The sequence below is a fragment of the Solea solea genome, chromosome 7 (genome assembly GCF_958295425.1).
Source record: "Solea solea chromosome 7, fSolSol10.1, whole genome shotgun sequence".
In the NCBI taxonomy this organism is placed as follows: Eukaryota; Metazoa; Chordata; class Actinopteri; order Pleuronectiformes; family Soleidae; genus Solea; species Solea solea.
In genome coordinates this window covers 3,878,173-3,897,656 of record NC_081140.1, presented here as the reverse complement: position 1 = coordinate 3,897,656, position 19,484 = coordinate 3,878,173, and the positions used below count along the sequence as shown (strand labels likewise).

The 19,484-nt window shown below is 41.3% G+C and overlaps 3 protein-coding genes across 3 annotated transcripts; 2 read left to right on the top strand and 1 right to left on the bottom strand.

Moving 5' to 3' along the window:
- The first annotated feature begins 1,665 nt into the window (after window positions 1-1,665).
- Window positions 1,666-5,955, top strand: LOC131462970 (TLC domain-containing protein 3A-like). Its single transcript, XM_058634565.1, has 5 exons — window positions 1,666-1,848; window positions 2,555-2,638; window positions 3,306-3,525; window positions 3,763-3,858; window positions 4,914-5,955. Exons 1-5 carry the CDS (start codon window positions 1,724-1,726, stop codon window positions 5,208-5,210), a joined length of 822 nt encoding a protein of 273 aa, XP_058490548.1. The 5' UTR covers window positions 1,666-1,723; the 3' UTR covers window positions 5,211-5,955.
- Window positions 5,956-6,198: 243 nt separating this feature from the next.
- On the bottom strand, window positions 6,199-12,631 carry gemin4 (gem (nuclear organelle) associated protein 4). The gene is made up of 6 exons (XM_058634564.1): window positions 12,293-12,631; window positions 8,830-10,839; window positions 8,393-8,549; window positions 7,954-8,224; window positions 6,763-7,467; window positions 6,199-6,622 (listed from the first exon to the last, which is right to left on the bottom strand). Exons 1-6 carry the CDS (start codon window positions 12,309-12,311, stop codon window positions 6,398-6,400), a joined length of 3,387 nt encoding a protein of 1,128 aa, XP_058490547.1. The 5' UTR covers window positions 12,312-12,631; the 3' UTR covers window positions 6,199-6,397.
- Window positions 12,632-12,782: 151 nt separating this feature from the next.
- On the top strand, window positions 12,783-19,063 carry dhrs13b.2 (dehydrogenase/reductase (SDR family) member 13b.2). The gene is made up of 8 exons (XM_058634163.1): window positions 12,783-13,088; window positions 13,905-14,081; window positions 14,165-14,440; window positions 15,305-15,634; window positions 16,515-16,865; window positions 16,980-17,072; window positions 17,871-17,890; window positions 17,990-19,063. The coding sequence occupies exons 1-8, from the start codon at window positions 13,043-13,045 to the stop codon at window positions 18,002-18,004; spliced, it is 1,308 nt and encodes a 435-aa protein (XP_058490146.1). The 5' UTR covers window positions 12,783-13,042; the 3' UTR covers window positions 18,005-19,063.
- Window positions 19,064-19,484: the final 421 nt, after the last annotated feature.

Sequence of the window (19,484 nt, the reverse complement as noted above, 5' to 3'; positions counted from 1 at the left end):
CGCCTAGTGGACAGGCGAGGGGTAGCAGGTGTGCCATGTTTTTGTTTTTGTTTTTTTTTAATAACAGACATTTTGATATGATGGGAAAGAAATGCAGCCTTAAATCTGTATTATGTAACATCTAATGTCTGTTATACTCCATCCACTGTCAAATGAGTTCACACAATGTTGATCACAGAGGTAAATGCATCAAATGTGTTCTTTTTTGATGCATGGTCAGTAATCACCACAGAAGTGCAGTGGTCTGTCCTACATCCTACTGCTCTATTATCCCAGCGTGGCCTATTTCTGTGGTCAGAGCTCTGTGGCCCCCACAGCCTCACGATTTGTTGCCCTGAAAAGGTCCAGCAGGCTGGAAGAGGTCGTCATCACTCTGGAGGCTCCTAACATCGCTATGAAGGATCCATTCAGTCAGAACAAAGCCCTTGAATAAAGAGTCGGACATCTTCCATTAAAAAAAATGTTTAAAACCATTTGAAAACAAAATATACAGCGACACATATCACACTGATCTACTGAGTCACTACATACACCAGGAGGCAGTGATTCATCTGTAAATGAGTAAAAATGTATGGACCTCCATCCTCCTCTCTCTCCATCACGTCTTGGCATTTTTCAAAACCAGGCATTGGGCATTTGGAGTGAGTTGCAGAAGATTAGGTTTACTTACTTTTTCAGTTTAAAACATCTAAAATAATAAAACATAATATATGAATATATGTATAACTTCAGTGTTAGCATTCTTGACTTTGCAGCAAGAATAATTACATTACATTACATTGGCACAGCACCCCCCGCGACCCTCTGGTGGAGGATAAAGCGGTAGATGATGACTGATGACTGACTGACATTACATTACATTACATTACATCACATGACATCACATCACATCACATCACATCACATCACATCACATCACATCACATGACATGACATGACATCACATTACATGACATGACATCACATTACATTACCTTACATGTCATTTGACGCTTTTATCCAAAGCAACGTACAATAAGTGCATTTCAACATTTGGGTACAAACAAGAGCTAGAAGTAAGTAAGTGCTTCAAGTAAGCCAAACCATATAGTGCTAGTCATAAGTGTGATGTACAAGTAAGCGCTTTTTTTGGGGGGGGGGGGGGGGGGGGGGGGCAATAGTCTGTGGAGAGAAAAAAACATTTTAACATACTAAATAAATCTAGATAACTAAATAATGTTGATAAGGTTTTTTTTTGTTGAATTTTGGAGTTGAAGATTAATTTAGTGCACATTTTCACATCAGTTTTAAGTCATTAAACTGGTTTACTTAGTGCTTCACTTTGAATATGAAAGTGCAAATCAATACGAGGCGACTTTTGTGATTTTACTGCCCTCTAAGTTTAGGTTAAAGCTGATAGTTTTGCATTTGTATCATTAATAGTCAAGCACCGGCTACTCAGAGGTGGTGGGAATGAAAATAAAGGGTTGGACCAGCACTGGAGAGACAACATACACACGAATATAAAACCGTGACGTCATTTCAATGTCCCAGTGGAAATGTGAAGTGTTTATATTGACGAGAAAACAACATAATTACACATATATCTGTATTTTTTATCCAGCTGAGTGGTGATTGGTGGAGCGGCTGCCCCTGAGTGACGTCATCGCTCATTACTGCGCAGACTCAGTAGCCAGCAGCAGCTGCAGGCGGCAGAAAGCGAAAGGAAGAGTTGAGTGTAGTAATGTGGACAGTGTGGTTAGCGTGTGGCGCTGTGCTGTTCCCAGGACTTTTCTACACTCTCAGGAAAATACTCAAGTCAAGTGTGCCGCACTGGAGCGATGGCGACGTGGTTTCTGTCAGCGAGAGGTCAGCAGTTCCGCTTCAGCTTCACCAGACTAACCCTAACATTGTGTTCATGTCTGTTTTAGAATTAAAGTGCAAACATATCTGAACTCTTTGGAGTTTTTAGAAAGAGTTGGTTCATTCGGCGCTGATACAAAGGGTCAAGGGGTCCTTTGTTGTCTTGTCACGTGATATATTGCTGTACAACTGTTGAATGTAACATTACATTACATTACATTACATTATGTCATTTAGCAGACGCTTTTATCCAAAGCGACTTACAATAAGGTGTATTTTTACTCAGTTGTTGTGTAAAATATCAACGGAAAGCGCCACATAGGACCTTAAAATGGACTAATAACTTGTGCCCACGAAATAGCTATAAGTGCGCACAAAATACTACTTCGTGGCCACGAATTCCCAGGCTAAAATAAAACCATATCACGCTATCTCTGTGTCCACCTTAGAGGAGGTGCGCTCGATTTGCTTACCCAACTGTCCAGGGATGATGATTTATTCATTAGTATTTTGTAAGCACATTATATCTACTTCGTGGCTATTTTGTGGGCACAATTATTATTATTATTATTATTTTTACCATGTCATGTCCAGGGCTCTGTATGTTTGTATATGTTTGTATGCTGTATATTATACATATATTTCAAAGGAGTGAGTTTTGTGTTTTTATGTATAAACAGTGTGTTTGTTCTCGTTTGTGTCTCCATGACAGGCTGGTTTCTGCCTGTCACGCTTCTTTGGCTACAGCTGCAGGAGTTACAGTGGTGACGTCATGTAGTGACGTCATGACGGACAGGTAGGACACGGAGTAAAATTGTATGTATTAAATACATTGAATTGCTACTTTTTATATATGATATTATATAAAACATAGTGCATACATACAAGGAACAACTGAATTGAGCTGCTTTACAACAGTCTGCTTAAGTCTGTGATATCTTAATAATATGTTTTATGTAATATCTGTGTTCGACAGCCTTTTCCATCAGGAAACTCTCACTCTTCTGCACCAAGGTCCATAGAGAAAATCTGTGATTGTTGATCCACGGCTGCCCCTGAGTTCGGATGTGTTATTTTGTTCCTCCAGACTTACTGGAGTTGCACAAACTGATCAAACAAGGCAGCAGTAGAGCAGCTGTGTCTTTGTGAATGTAAAACGCTAATATTCTTTGTGAACGTTGGTTCAGGAGAGTGAGTGAGTGAGTGAGTGGTTTGCTGCCTTAAGTTATCATAATATTCTAATGATATTGTAGAGCGAGGCAGATGCAGCATTCGTTAGGTGAGCCTTTTGTTAAGTGGCTAAAATCAGGTGTTCCCTGTGTCAAGCACAGCCCAGTTTGTACTGACAATTATGTCGGCGACTTGTACAACCACACAACAAAAACTATCATGTTGTGTATACAAAATTGAAGGATTTAGGAGATGAGCGATAAATAAAAACGATGCTTTGTGTCTCTCCCTAGTCACTGGCTGGTCAATGGCTTTGTTGTGTTTGGAGCTCCATACATGGCCTACGACATCTATGCCATGTATCTGACCCACTTCTATACTCAGAGGCTCAGACATGATGCCGGTGCACACAGAAGTCACTCTCTGCAGACGGTCAGAAGTTTCCTGCTCAAAGACTGGATGCTGGTCCTGCACCACCTGACTCTGCTCACTGTTTTCCTGCCCATCGTTCTGGTAAAAACTGATCACTGTGGACAAAATAACCTGTTTTTATATCTTAGTGAGGACACGTCATAGACATAATGCATTCCTTAGCCCCTTACCCTAACTTTAACCATCACACCTACTGTAAGTGCCTAACCGTAAAACCTGGTCTTAACCCTGAAAAAGCCCAGACAGAATGTCCTCACAAAGATACATGTACAGACTGACACACACACACACACTGTGGTAACTCTTGTCTATTGACAGTTCTTCAGAAGAGGGCAGGGCGACTTCTTCATCGGCTGCTTGTTGACCACAGAGTTCAGCACTCCCTTCATCTCTTTAGGAAGAATCCTTATCCAGGTAAACCTGATCATCATTATTGTACAATAATGTACTTGTTTTAACCACTTAACACAGTATCATCTTAATAAGGAAGACATTAAAATATGTCTAATAGAACTTGATGTCTTCAGAAGAGGTCGACTGAAACAGGTTTTTCTGTCAGTGTCGATTCAGATTTTTTTAAATGACACAGATATATTTTTGCGGGAATAAGAACTGAATGAGTTGAATGATGTTTGAATGACTGAACTTTATTGAATTTGAATAGATAGAACATTAAAGAATATAAGAATGGGGTCTCAAACTCAAATGACCTGGGGCTTAAAATGATATAACCACATGCTATCATCACAGACATTTTTATTGTTTTATGTCTTTTTAATTCATTTTACTCCTTTCAAGTATTTTATTGCTTTGTGTGTGTGAGTTTTAATGTCTTTTATCTATTATTCTCTACAGCCCTTTGGCCCACTGTGGTTGCTGTACAGATAATACAGTTGGATTGGATTGTAGAATTTGTTTTTATATGCAACAATATTTAGTTCACAATAATAAAAAACATTTACGATGCAAAATTAATCTATTAATTAAAGAAAAACAACTCACTATAACCACAAGTTTGAGACCACTGAATTAGCAGCTATTGCGATTCGCTAATTGCCTTATTTCAAATAACTATTGAAAACTTTGAATTGCTCGGCCCTAATTTAAATGCAAAAATAATGTAAGTACGTGAACATGAAGTTATGAAACTGTATGTAAAATATTAATAATACTTTTTAACTGGCAAAGAACATGGAACAATCTAAAATATCAATTATTTTCTTTATTTCATTATTTTTTTTGATTATTGTATTGCGGCACATTGAGATAGATTTGAATAGAAAACAATCATTTGATTTGCTCTACAATTAACTGCACTGGACTCTACAAGTGTGTGGACTGTGGGAGGAAGCTGAAGTATCTGGGATTTGAACCACAGACCGTCTTCCTGCGAGGCAGCAGTGTTATAACCACTCCAGTGCTGCTTGCTCACCTCTGTGTTGACCTTTTATTTGTGCCCTGACCTCCAGCTGGACCTGGACAACTCCGTGCTGCACAAAATCAATGGCGTGATCGTCCTTCTGAGCTTCTTCACATGTCGGATCTTGGTCTTTCCCTTCATGTACTGGATGTACGCTCGACAGTTTGGGATTCCTCTGCACAGAGTGGTCTTCACTTTGCCACTGCACTGCAACGTGGGTAATCTGGTGATCCTGGCTCCACAGGTTTACTGGTTTATTCTGCTGCTGAAGAAAGCCAAGAGGCTCTACCAGAGACAGAAGAGGGGGACAGGAGACGGAGACAGAGACGGGAAGAAGACAACCTGAAGGGTTCACCTGGTTCCAAGCTTAACCAGGTGGGACATTTTGAGAATGAAGTCATAAATCAAGAGGAAATGATCAAATACTTGTGGATGGTTGTGTGTGGCGTTCAATCTGTGTACTGCCAACTGCAAATACACATTTCCACTTGAGAGACAATGAAGATGGACATTTAAGAATATTAAAGGTCATATTTTAGAGGAAAAAAATCATTTTGATTTATATACATGAAATATTTATATACAGTCAACTGTGGTTGTAACATTACTTCACGATCATCATGTTGCAGTGGCTTTTTTTCCTTCAAAATCTTACCTTTTCAAAGTATATTATAGCTTTTTAAAATGAATTTTTTGACTTTTTTTTCTCTCATAATGTCCTTTTTCCCCCCAAATGTCATACAGGGAAGTCTCAGCAGTTGCACTACACTCTTATGTAGCTTTAATGTGAATTTCTGGCATTAATGTTTTAGCCTTTATTTCCTCTGAAGTGTCAGTAGTTACTACGTAATAAGCTGTGATGCAGTAAAATACACTTAATGCTTCACTGTATTTCAGATATAATGCACTAACTCATATTTAATTAATAAAGCCATTAGCCATGTGATTTGCCTTTGAACAGTTAGAATCTTGAATGTAAGACTGTTACAAAGCAGAATAGTCATTTTCTGATTTTGTTTGATCTGAAATGTTACATTAATTTAGAGATTGTGTCAATTTGAAGAGATTAGAGATTAAACACTTAAAAAGAAGCACTCTGACTCTCATTTGCTGTTTTTTGTTTTTTTCCCATTAGGGCTGTGTACATGCAGCTGCTGATTGATTTATCAATTATGCCAAAAAAATGTATCAGGACAACTGGTTATAATTTGGTATAGACTAAGACTTTAAAACACACCTTATGAAAGTGTATTATTTATAGAAACTACATTCACATATTATACAATGTTCATAAACACCAGAGAAAGGATTAAGTCTGTATCAGTACCAGGAAATTGTAACACTTGTGACGACATTTGCTGTGAAATGTTGTCTTTTTATTCATTCAGATTCCAAACACAAGACTTTGCAGTAACTCCATTATCTGAGCTCAACTGAAATGACATCCTTACCTTAGTAACAAACTAAAGCAAATACAGAGTGTCCTGTGTACGCATCTGAACTCTGATTCCCAGTGAAGAAAAAAAAAAGAAATCAGTGTGCATCGGCTGTCATGAGCTGAGCGATCTTCTGCTGCAGCACAGCCTTCATCTCCTGGTTTTCCAGGTTGTCTGTGATGGTGGAGAAGAAGTGTCGTGTGTTGTCGCTCTCCAGCACGTTGCTGCTGTCAGGGAAGGCAGCCATGATGGCTTTGTAATGGCTGAGGATCTCCAAACTGGACAGGAAGAGGGATTCACACTGGCCACCTGGCATCATCACCTGAGAGAAGGACAGGTCATCACTGAGACTTTAATCCAGTACATTAAATAAACTACTGCTGTCACCTACACATTATATTTGCATAAAATTAAAAAGACTCCAGAGTTATCACAGTTCATGGGATGGATATAAATGTGTACCTGGATGTGCTGGACGTGGCAGAAGAGCTGGCTGAGAACAAAAAGGACTTCCTGGCTGGGAAGCGTCTTCTCCTCCTCTTCCATGTGTGACTCTTTGTTGTTGTTGTCTGCTTCCATCACAGAGTCTTCAGTCACCGTCGTAGCTTCGACTGAAACGCAGGGAATTTTAGCGTCTGTTTTAGGAGTCGTTGAAGCAGAGACCATCCGCGCTCCAGCTGAGGGGAGAGGCAGCTTGGCTCTTACCGAGCTCAGCACGTCCCTCACAGCATGAGCGTACAACCTGCCAACATGTGCCCAGCCCTCCGCTGAGAGCCAGTGTGAGCAGCTGGACCCACAGAGCAGCTGCAGAACTCTCAGCAGGAGCACTGACAGGCGGAGCTCACACGAAAACCTCCTCAGGTCCAGGAGGGGCAGATAATCCACGTACTCCAGTGAGAAGGGGACATGGAGGCGTCCAGAGGTGATCAGCTCCCTCAGCATCCCCAGCAGCCTGGACCACTGGGACACGGAGCACCAGGGCAGAGTCTGGGTCAGCGCCACTAGCAGGCCTTTGCTAAACATGCTGACATGGTCGAGCCGGCGCTGGTCCAGAGAGAGGTAGGACAACATGGTGCTTCTCAGGGAGTCCGATATAGAGCAGCACTCCATCCAGGCCAAAAGGCCGGTGCCCTGGCCGTACTGAGGCAGGTCCAACCCTGTCCACTCCTGCAGAGGAGGGGGCACACAGAGCAGCATAGCTAACTTAAGGGGATAGTTCGGGCTTTGTACAGTGTTGTTATATGAGGTCATGACACATACTCAGTGCTGAAATCCCTTGTTCTGTGTCACTCAAATGATAAAAACTTACCAAATAAGGTTGGTCCAGTTGGAAAAATACTGCAAACTGATATTTGATATTGTAGGTAGATGTTCTAAGTACACATTTTATGTAGTGATCCTTTTGTTAAATGGCTAAAATCTGTTTCTCCTTGTGTCCCCCACTGGCAGCCATGTTGTCACTGAGAACGAGCATGCCTATTTTACACCAGTAGTGGCCACACTCAACATGTGTGGTCGGTCGTTGAAAATGTGACATGAAAATGTATCAAGGTTTGTCATAAGAGTCATACAATCAGAACATTGAGACTTCACATAACAGTAAATCATAAAAATCAACATCTGTGAAAGAAAGAAACACCGAGAGGAATTTACCTGCTCGGGAAATTCAGACACAGTCAGCAGTGACAAGGGAACCTCATTTTTAAAGTGTTCTCCCCACACGGGCTTCAGGTGGAACCTAACTGTCCAATCCAGTCCCTCCATCTTGTTGTAGAGCCAGAAAAGAGCTCTGGACCAAGAGTCTGGAGCTGCTGCCACCTCTGCACCAACCACCTGCCCCAGAATGGACAGCACTGACTCCAGCAGCTCCTTGTTTTCCATGGACAAATGGTGGACAGCACCCTCTGTTGTCTGATCCCAAAAACTACAAGAGATTTAAATAAAAGGCAGGTCAGAGTTATAACTTAACTTTAAGGAACTCACTAAAATACCTGAATAAAAGCCAACAATATAATTATAATAATAATAATAATAATAATAATAATAATAATAATAATAGGTAGGTATCTTAATTAAGAACAGTTAAACAGACCCATGGGCCTGGTCGTGCAGCTGGGCGAGCACGTAAAGAAGGGGAAAGGGAGAGCAGTTCAACACCCAGTGAGGAGAAGACGCCTGATCCTGGACGTCCACGCAAAGAGCAGTGTGGAGAAGTTTCAAACTCACGTCTTTGTCAAACAAACCGTCACCTGAAAGAAATAAAGAGAAAGACTTGGAATTATTTTATTATTTTGATTGCCCCCTGGGGACAAATAGTTTTTTTTAATTGAAGTGAACTATTTTCTACCTCAACTAGAAGACATAATGTAAAGACACATTTTGGATAAGGATTTAGTAAAGCAGCACTACCTATAGTTTCTAGACGGGTTTAAGACCCACATACAGCTGTGGTTCAGTTGCATTCCTCTCTGACTTTATTGTTTTATTATCGCTCTCCTCTCGCAGCATTCACACACACTGGACACTCACCCACAGTGGAGAGGTTCGGCAGCACAAAGAAGTTGACGACCTCCTGAGGTGGCAGGAAGCATCTTCCTTCTCCCTCCACTGGCATCATCAGCAGACCAACAAACTTGAGGAACTGCTCTATTTCACCTTCCGACAATGATTTTTTCTTGATCGTCTCCCGCAGACACCTGCACAGCAGACTGCTACGATTCTTTGTTTTCTCCATATTTTGCTTTTCAATTTCTGTTTTGCTACATTCACTTCCATCTTTTCCTCCTCTCTGTCCTCTGAGTCCAGGCAGCAGCTGGAGGATCTTGGTCATCAGAGAGAACGCCCCCTTGTTGAAAATAGCTGAATGACAACAAGACCTCAAAGTGGCTTGTGGATTCTGAAAGGCCACTCTGGCGACCAAAGAGGCAGCTGTATTCAGATTTCCCTGCGACGCTGCAGGTGACGCTGCTCCTCCTCCTTGGATGATGCAGTTGAAGGCCATGTTGAGCTCCTGCTCAAACCCTTCAGTGACAGCAGAGGGAACGGCGTGGCCAAAAAACCCTCTGGGAGACAAACACAACATGGCTGCCAACGACTTGTTCTTGTCTTCTAAAGACAGTGCTGAGAAAATGTCTGCAGTGACTTTCATCAGTTTCCTGCACAGGCTCACATTTGAGCTCTCATGGAGTTTACTCATGAGGGTGGAGGCGAGGCGGATCAGTGTATCGTGCTGCTGGAAAGCTGCTTGGTTCTTCTCCAGGCAGTCCAACCAGTGCTCATCACAGGAGGCCCAGCTCTTCTCACTGGCAAACAACACGGCAAACTTCTGATAGTCTTTCAGGCGGTGACTAATGATGGTCATAGAAAGCTTTGCATCGGCCTCAGCTGTCGTCTGTATGGTGGGGAAAGCCAGTGACTTCAGCAAACTTCGGAGTTTATCCATCTCACCTATTTCAGTTGTAGTTTCAGACAAGCCTGCTTCCTCTAGCATTCTCCGGACACTTTGTTCTAATCTAAACGCAGAGTAACTCAAATTTGCTTCATCACCCAGTTTCAGGAGGCCGCTGCTCAGCCAGAACTGAGTGAGGTCTGTTATAATATTCAAAGCTTCTCCAAGTTTCATCTTGTTGGACTGAAACTGAGATGGTGTGTGAGAGGCACAGAAGTCTCTCTGAACATCCTGAATAAGTTCAGGGCTGAGTTTCTCATCATTCTTTCCTCTGATGCTGACAGCTTTAGACAGCAAGTGCATCTTCTCTTTGGTTGGAATTATGACCTCTTGGTCTATCAGCAAGGCTGTATAAAGAGAATCAAGGCAGATAGAAAGAGCACTGAGGCAGACATCTGTTGAGACTATGTGGTCTTTTATGTCTTTAAGTGCATGAAGCAGAATCTGCAGGACGTCAGTGTTTGGCGGTGATGCTAGCTGATCTTCTGCTTCTAGCTTTATTCTCTTAGCAGCCTGATGAGAGAAACTGATGGACTCAGAGGACAGACGAGCAAACTCCTTGGCAAACATGGCCTCTGTGCTTTCCTCTCCTCCTGATTTCTGTTCTTTTCTGCCCTTCCACAGTTCCCACCACACCTCCAGAAACAGTCGCACATCCTCCTCTCTTGTAGGGCTGCTTTTCACATGTTGCGCCAGCCTTTCAAGTTCAATATAGATCTGAGATTGGGGAAGACTCAGAAGCAAATGGGCAAATTCGTTTGCACATGCCACTGATCTTACTAGCTCCAAAAGGACAACATAGTTGACGTCAGGGAGGCAGTTCTGGAGAGGGAAGAAAGGGTTCTCCCTCCATGATGCATCTACATCTTCTTCATCCTTTCCACACAACAGCTTTAACCACACAACACAAACTATCTTCTTTTTACAGAGGTTGGAATGACTGCTGCATTCGTCCAGCCCACAGATTTCTCTGACTGTTTCCACGACTGGATGTCCCACCCTGCTCCAGTCAGCCTTTTGAAGAGAGGACAGTGATGAGGGCAGACTCAGTTTGTTAGCCAGGAGGAAAGCTCCCTGAAGCACCGCTGACTCTGAAAGCATAACCAAACAGACACACACTCAGGAAAGAAGCAGTGAATGAATTTTTGCTCAAATAGTCATCAAGGTGGAACACACTAGTGGGGCTTACAAGATGTGGACAAGTCTAGAATGTATGTTGTTAATCATTGATAACTCTGTTCATTACACTATATTAATTGTTATATTATATTAAAAAAAACTGTTATGTTATTGTCCTAGATCCCAAAGTCTTGTGAGTGTTTTCCAAGTGTAGGGCTAAATAACTTGTCAAGTTAAGCTTAAGTTCAGTATTCACTGTGTAACCTATTTAAAATGAGATGGAACCATTAAAATATCTACCACTCATTACTCTCATGCAAGGATGTGAACATAAACATAATACATGTTTTACATTTTTAATTAGGGCCACACGGTGGTATAGTGGTTAGCACTCTCGCCTTGCAGCGAGAATACCCGGGTTCGAGCCCCGGTTGGAACAAGGGCCTTTCTGCATGGAGTTTGCATGTTCTCCCCGTGTGTGCGTGGGTTCTCTCCGGGTACTCCGGCTTCCTCCCACAGTCCAAAAACATGCAATGTGGGGATAGGTAAATTGGACACTCCAAATTGACCATAGGAGTGAGTGTGAGAGTGAATGGTTGTTTGTCTCTATCTGTGTGTGGCCCTGCGATGGACTGGCGAACTGTCCAGGGTGTACCCCGCCTGTCGCCCGATGTAGCTGAGATTGGCACAGCACCCCCCGCGACCCTCTGGTTGAGGATAAAGCGGTAGATGATGACTGACTGACATTTTTAATTAGTTTAGGTCAATCAAAAATAGATTAAGTGAATTACAGCTTTTGCAATTTGTCTCAAATTGCTATTTGAAATAAATAATTGTTTATCACACTGGAAGCAAGAGAGAAGTTTAGGGTTTTGACTGCAAAATGACTAAAACAATGCATTATAGAAAGACTTGCCAGTAGATTTGCTGTAGGTTGAGTCATCAAGTAATTTACTAATATAATATTTAAACCCTATCTAACCCTTGTCTTGAATACGTATGTCATAACTTCTAAAAAATTCTGATTTGATTTATTTTTCTTATCTGTGTACCTGTCCAAGATGTTTAGTTGTCGTTAGCAGCTCTCTCTCACAAAACACAAGCTGCTAGCCCTGAACTACTACTACTACTACTACTACTACTACTACTACTAACAATAATAATAATAATAACGATGATGATAAACTAATAAGTGTTACTAACAAATAAGAATAATCTCAACATTCATCAAACAGTGATAATCGTTCTGACCAAAAATTTTACTCAGAACACAAGTAAAATTTTGTACGTATTTGATTTATGTGTAATTCTTTGTAATGTGTAAACAAAAGAGCTGAAATCCAAACAAATCTGTGCATCGCCGTGTTTTCTATACAATATAAAGAGGTGTTTTCAGGAATAAATGACAAGAAAAGTTAATGTTACCTTTGCCCGTTAAAGTCATATCTTAGCTGTTGAACAGTGCGAAATGAGGCTCGTCCGCTTGTTTTAGTCCAGTTTTCAAATGTCATTCAGCGGCTGTAACCACAGAGCACCAGAGTTTGTTCAGTCACATAAATCACCTGTGCCTCACTTATACGGACATTTACACGTATATACTGTCATGTATAGTTATATACTGTCGTTTACAGTCATATATACTGTCATTTATAGTCATATATACAGTCATTTACAGTGACCTACAGTCATTTACAGTGATATATAGTCGTACACAGCAGTCGCAACATCTACTTTAGAGCAGCATGTCAGTAGCTTTGTATACAGCGCTTCCGCTTTTCCGCGTCAACGCAAAAGAATAACAAGACAGCAGTCCTGCTGCTACCGGGTGCCTGAATTTTGCCACAGCGCCTCCTCAGGATAGACAGAGTACTGCAGGCTTCATATACGCCGCGGTGAAAACGAAACTAAACTTTTTCAGCGACAGATACACACGCTATTTATCACTGAAGTATGTACGCTGTAGTTAAATATTCGGAAGTATGCGGCGTAAAGATTTATTTATTTATATAAATCTACATTTACCTTGTGCCAGCTTGACCTGGTCTATTTCATCTGCTCGTCACGTGACGGAAGCACCAGGCGAACATGATATTTCGTCCAAAATGAAAATGAAAGTGTAGCTTCAACTGAACAACTGCTGTTGCTGCTGCTGTTGCTGCTGCCTGGGGAACGAGCATGGATTTGACCTTAAATACACTTATATGCTTGTATTTATGCGCAGGTAAGTTATGTAGACTCAAGCTAAATACATTGTTAGTGCTCATGTTGTACATATTGGACATCTTACGTCTTTTTATTCACGTTATAAAGTGACGTGAATGAATCGACGTCTGCACTGTACGTGTCATACTTCGCCATACTAGTCGCTATACTGTACTATTATACTGTATTTTTATACTACACTGTAGTAAACAACACTACACTGTCCACTATATTATTCTATACTGTACCACATTATACTTCCGTAATAGTGTCACACACTTTACTCTCTATATTGTACTACATTACACTACTGTACTATAGTGTCACACACTTTACTCTCTATATTGTACTACATTACACTACTGTACTATAGTGTCACACACTTTACTCTCCATAATATACTACATTATACGACTGTACTGTAGTATACTACACTGTACTGTACTACACTGTACTACTGTGGGTTACACAAGGTGATGTAGGGGATACGTGAAGCCAAAATACCTGCAAACAACATGATCTGCAAACAACCTGATTACGTTTTGCAACTGTTATATGAATAGACATTATAAATACAGTCAAACAGTAGATTTCTTTAAAGTGAGAAATAATTGACTTTGAGAGACTTTATTTGTTGTGTGTGTGTGTGTGTTACATGTTGTAATGCTGTACTACATTATATTAGTGTTCCATACTATACTGCACAAGCAACTCACTGTCTATATTGTACCACATGATACTCTTGTACTTTAGTGTCACACACTTTACTTTACTCTACATGTTGGTGAAATACAGTCTTGTATTAAACTGAGAGGATTTGCTGTGTGTCCTGCAGGTGTCCTGTGTGCTCATCAGATGCCATGGCTGCCCTGTCAGTTCATCGACGAGGTGGTGAATATTAATAACGAGGGTCATGTTGAGACTCAGCTCTTACACAGAGAGGCTATGCTGCAGTTTGGGAAAAAAGACGACGCTCCTGTTAACCCACATGCTATCACTTTCCTTGTCACTGGTAAGAGTCAGAATCTGTGGTGTCAAGAAGGCTGAGAACTGCACTATTTTCTTAGATTCTGTTGTTTTCTCGCTGTGTTCTAGGATCTAAGTTGGACCTGCGGCGGTATGCAGAGGGAGTGGAGGCAGAGCAGTTGGAGTGTGAGGTGCGTAGGTACAGTACACAGGGCATCCATGTCCGCTGGCCTGTCAAGGGGGCACACGAGTACAGCCGCTGGTACAGCTGCACCCTTAAACACGGGAAAGGCCTGTTTGTCATCACTGGCTTTCTCAGACAGTCGACTGACCAAACTCCCTCTGGAGAGCAGGACTATCGCAGCTGGCCTGCCATCACGGACAGAGAGGTGCTCGCAACAACAGGTAAAGATCACTAAGTGGGTTTCCATCATTTTTACTTTGTGCATGAAAAAACACAACCTCACCCAATTTTACACAAAATTGTGGAGCTCCTAAGTGACATGATGTCACTTTATGAAGACTGAATATGGTTATTGGGCAGGTTTATATTAGCCTGTTTGTATTTACTTTTTCAACTTGAACATAAAACAAATGGAATGGAAACACAGAAAATCTGAAAAAAAAAAAATAGTGCATAAAAGTTGTTAAGCTTGACAGAGGCAGAAAAGTAAATAAGTTAAATTCAAACAGATTCAGCAAAGAAAAGATGAGGTTTGGAATGAAGTGAATCTCAAGGTTTTAAATGGGTAAGGTCATGACTTGTTGCCATTTGATCTAGTTTGTCATTCTTTATTTATTCATTCATTCATTCATCCCAGCTGAGATAGGGCAAAAGGCAGGGTCACACCCTGGACAGGTCAGCAGTCTGTGGCCAACAACCATTCACTCTCATATTCACACATTTGGGCAATTTAGAGTGTTCACTTAACCTCTGCATGTTTTTGGACTGTGAGAGGAAACCAACACAGAAAGGTTGTTGGCTTCAAACTGCCCACTTGCTGACCGCTACACAGCCTTGTGGGCCATGACATCAAGTAGAACCATCGTATCTCTCTTCTGTGGTGACTGGACTTTAGATGTTGTGTCACCTTCTGCTTATATTTGCTTAAGAGAAGTGGAAAAAATAGCATTTTCTTGTACCAAATATTTGGAAATGAGAAAATGTTCTATGAATTGTAAGTGAATACAAGCTACCCTCTGTGTTAATTCATTATCATATGTCTTATTGGCCTCTCTCTCTCTCTGTCTTCACATGTGCGTCCACAGTGGCCATGGTCATTAAAACACAGACTCCATCATTGAAAGTAGGTCTGCGATCCCAACCAAAGCTTCACTGCCAGTTTGCTGTGGACCACAAAGCACCGGACATCACTGTGGAGTGGCACTCACGACGACGCGGGGAGAGAACCACACTCTTCAGCTATCACAGCCGCTCAGGCCAGACAAAGGGCAGCGGGGTTGGGGTGAAGAATCTTGCAGACGGTGACGCTTCCTATACGCCCCCTTTCGCCAAGATGAGCAGTGAGGGGACCTACATTTGTTCAGTGACAGTGAATCCACTGTTCTTCCACATGGATATGAGTCTGAACATCGAAGGTGAGAGAGAGTCACTAAAAGGATCATGACATACATATAAAAAATGTAAATATATGACTTTCTGTTGGAGGTTTAAAGTAAGACAGTACATTGTCAGTCAGTGTGGTATCTGAGTCTGTAAAATATTGATCCTCTTTAAAAGGTTCTTTTTTAAAAGTGTGGTTGTGTGATGTTTTGACAGTAGCTGGTGTAGGGGTGCTGACCACACCTCTGCATCAACAACTGCCCTTGGACAGATGCTTGCTCTCACTGAGAGACAGATGCCTGTCCCAGCAGGGACACAAGGAAAAACTGGTTGTTGCCACTGAAAAAAAGGATTTACCTAATAAAATATGTGTCAGTTTAAGGTTAACTATATCTGACTAACTTAAATCTTGCCACTTTCCTGCTTGGCAACGGAATTTTTGTCATTTTGTAAACCTTACACTCCCAGCACCAAAGTCCACAGGGAAAATGATCAGTGATTTTTACATCACAGCACGCACCACACCCACTGCTGCCTCCACCAGGAAGTTCAAATGTGTTATTTTGTGACTGTTTCACAACTTACATTCAGATTTCCCTCAGGGACACAAACTTACCAAACACGGCAGCAGTAGAAGAGCAGCTCCTGTATCACTGCAAGCTAAAAACACTTCAGTTTCCAATCAGAAAAAAAAATCCTATTCTTACAACACTGTAGACATAAGCAGATGTAGATTTTACTAGCACACGTCTAAAATGTGTTTTTCCTTGTGTCCCTACTGGCAGCCCTGTTTTCAGTGTGTCTTCAGCTGGTTCTATTGTTTGATAAATGTCTCAGAGATATCATTTCTAGAGAGACACCTCTTGCTGAAACAGCTTTAAAAATACATTTGATTTGACTCTATCCTCTCCTCAGAGCGTCCCCGTGTCTCCATCAACGTTGGACCCGTTCTCCTCCTGCAGAGGGGCGAGGAGCAGAAGGTGATCTGTACAGCAGAGGGCTATTACCCTCTGGATGTGGAGATAGTTTGGTTCGAGCAGGACCCAGATGCGTCACGCCAGAGGGTCGGGGGGCCTCTGCCCAAGGCGCTCAACAACGTCCTGATGTCAAGCCACAAACACGACCTGGACATGACCTACTCCCTGTCGGCTTTCTTCTACCTGGAGACGTCACGCAGGAATCCTGGGAGAAGAGAGTTCACCTGCAGCGTCTCTCATCAGTCCCTGCGAGTGCCCATCAAAAAGAGCTTCATCCTGACTGTGGAAGGTGAAAAGCCAAGTCAGAGATATTGAGTTGTAGTCCCATGAGCTACCACAGTGTGGCAGCTGAGGAACACTACTGACACCAGCCGTCTCTGTGTTCTCTGTCTGTTGTGCTCAGAACCAAGCAGCTGGCAGTTTAACCTTGTTCTTGGTACCACCATGATTACACTGCTGGGCATTCTCTGTGTAATGCTGCTGTACCTGCACTCAGGTGAGTGTGCTCATCTTTGGTTTTTAATCGGTCAAATCTATCGTTTGATGAGGAATGTATATGGCATCATTAATGAGATTATAAGAATGAATATTTGAAATATGTCAGGTGTTTTTGAAGTGTGTTTGTTATGAGTCAGCACCTGAGACATAAGTTAACACTTAACACTTAATATTTGCCCACTTAAGTCAGTGGTTACTGCTTTCTACACTTACCTTGCATGGACGCAGGAACTGCTGGTCTACTTCTGTCTCATTGATAAGCTACCTGCACCCCTGTCAGATAATAGATAATAGATATCTGTGTTTGGGTGACAGCTGGTTATATTATTATGATTATCATCATAATTTAAAGCAGAACTTTGCAAGTCTGGTGGCTTTTTTGCTTTTAATTCCTCGGAGCTCCACCTACAGTTTTGGAGTACATATTTTTAGAACCTTACCATGAACATTCATCCATTCATTTGTCTTTATCTTCACTGTTGTAAAAACTCACCTCCCCCCTCCCTTCCCCTCTCCTGGCCATGTGCAATGTTTCAGTGGAGCTGGCGAACACAAGCTGTGGAGCCATGTCCGTGTTAGCTGGCATCATTTTTGCATAATTCTTTTTTCAATTCTCACGATTCAAAAAAAGCCAGTCTGATGTTTACTTGTGTTTGGCTCTTTGCTCGGTCAGATAGTCCTGTCCTCTTCCTCACTTCCTCTGACAACGGTTTCCTCTTTTTCACTGCATAGTTTGCATAGTTCTACTTTAAGTGCTTATGTCCATGAAAGTAATCCTCTTATTTTTTCTCCACAGGGAGAAAGAAATCAGCGCAGGTAAGATAATATGAAAACAGACAAACAAAGTCATGTTCTTAACCAAATAGGTGTTAAGTGTCTCTCTCTCTCTCTCTCTCTCTCTCTCTCTCTGAGCAGAAAAAACCTTACTGAGAATCCTTAATGGTCTGAAGATAATCAGTGAATGCAGATGGGCTCAGTCACTCCTCCTTCATTCAATTTCATTTCTGAATGACATGAATGTTTGAACTGTGTTTCTTTTAAAGGTGAATCGGGGTTTCTATGAAACAGTTGTTTTGAATTCCACTCAGGTTTAATTCATATTCATTTTGAAGTAAGTATTTGGTCGTTAGTGGAGCAGGTAATGATGTACTACCTAGTTTTGACTTGTAGTAATTTTTAATGAAGTGCGTCTGTCATGCTCACCCACAGGCAAAATGACATCCACACTGCAGGTTTCACTCAGTTCAGGTTTGTCTTAAATTGTAATGAAATAAATACTCTAAAGCAGTACAGGACAGTGACAAGTTTGGGAACCACTGCTCTAAAGCAATGAAGAAGAAGGCTACATGAATGTAAAGAATTTGACATTCAAAATGTATTTATTAAAAAATAAAAATATAAAAATAAAAATAAAAAATGTAATTAGATTTGAATGAAGCATGTAGTAAACACCTGACTGGACTTTCAATAACCTTCCATATACCACTGTAACCCTGGTAACTGTTAGGTTTATGCTTCACTGTGTTGTTGGGACTAGTTATTGAAGGAGGTGTCCACCATAGTGGGTAATTGAGGGTTTTTCTTTATTGGGAAGAGGCTGTCTGTTTGCGAAGGAATACACCTGTGGTTAGTAAGAGGTGTTCAGCAAGCGATGACACCTCAACCTCGGGTTGAGCTTTTGCTGCAGCAAGGAAATAAATCCGTCTCAGTTGAGCTACAAAGTGCAGTTCTGCTCCTCTTTGTTATTCTCCACCACCACCTTTAGTAAAACATAACTGAAGTGCAACTCAAAAGTCATCAAACCTTTTGGTTTATTGTTGAATAAATAATAAGTGACAAAATTATAATACACCTGCCATGTACTGTAGAAATGAGGTCATGTTTAAATTCTTTACATGATTGTGTTGTAATGATGAATCTACATAGTTTTGGCAAAATGTGGCTGAATAATTTGCTCTTGGTGTATAAAATGGTCTGTAAATGGTCCAATTGTGTGGAATATTTAAAGGTCCTTTTCACAAATACACAAATAAATTGTCAGGGGAAAGTAGAGCTTCTACAGGTTAAAGTGTCAAGTATTTAGTGTGACCTAGTCTTACACATGAACAATAGCAAGACCCTGGCTCTCTTAAAACTGGAGTGCAAAGCTAGTTTATGTTACTGGTAAAACCTGCGTTTATTTCGGAAAATATCTGTTGTGAAAACGATCTAATGCCACTAATAAGTTTCCACCTGTGTCATCTTTATTTTTTTAAGATAAATAACTGTAGTGTTACAAACGTCTTGTCTCAGGGTAAAGTCAGTGAATGCACCTTGTCACCTGTACAGATCACGCGGGACTTTACCTCCGTAGCCTATTTTTGCCGCCCTGCCCACTAATCAACCACAGGTGTGTCTTCATTTACCTGGA

Excerpts from the sequence above, each read along its gene's own strand:
- LOC131462970 (XM_058634565.1), top strand. The coding sequence starts at position 1,724 with ATGTGGACAGTGTGGTTAGCGTGTGGCGCTGTGCTGTTCCCAGGACTT. Across the intron at positions 1,849-2,554 it reads GTGGTTTCTGTCAGCGAGAG|GCTGGTTTCTGCCTGTCACG; the intron begins GTCAGCAGTTCC and ends TCTCCATGACAG. Across the intron at positions 2,639-3,305 it reads AGTGACGTCATGACGGACAG|TCACTGGCTGGTCAATGGCT; the intron begins GTAGGACACGGA and ends GTCTCTCCCTAG.
- gemin4 (XM_058634564.1), bottom strand. Across the intron at positions 8,225-8,392 it reads CTGCACGACCAGGCCCATGG|TTTTTGGGATCAGACAACAG; the intron begins GTCTGTTTAACT and ends AATCTCTTGTAG. Across the intron at positions 7,468-7,953 it reads TGTCTGAATTTCCCGAGCAG|GAGTGGACAGGGTTGGACCT; the intron begins GTAAATTCCTCT and ends CCTCCTCTGCAG.
- dhrs13b.2 (XM_058634163.1), top strand. The coding sequence starts at position 13,043 with ATGGATTTGACCTTAAATACACTTATATGCTTGTATTTATGCGCAG. Across the intron at positions 14,082-14,164 it reads TATCACTTTCCTTGTCACTG|GATCTAAGTTGGACCTGCGG; the intron begins GTAAGAGTCAGA and ends GCTGTGTTCTAG. Across the intron at positions 15,635-16,514 it reads TATGAGTCTGAACATCGAAG|AGCGTCCCCGTGTCTCCATC; the intron begins GTGAGAGAGAGT and ends TCCTCTCCTCAG.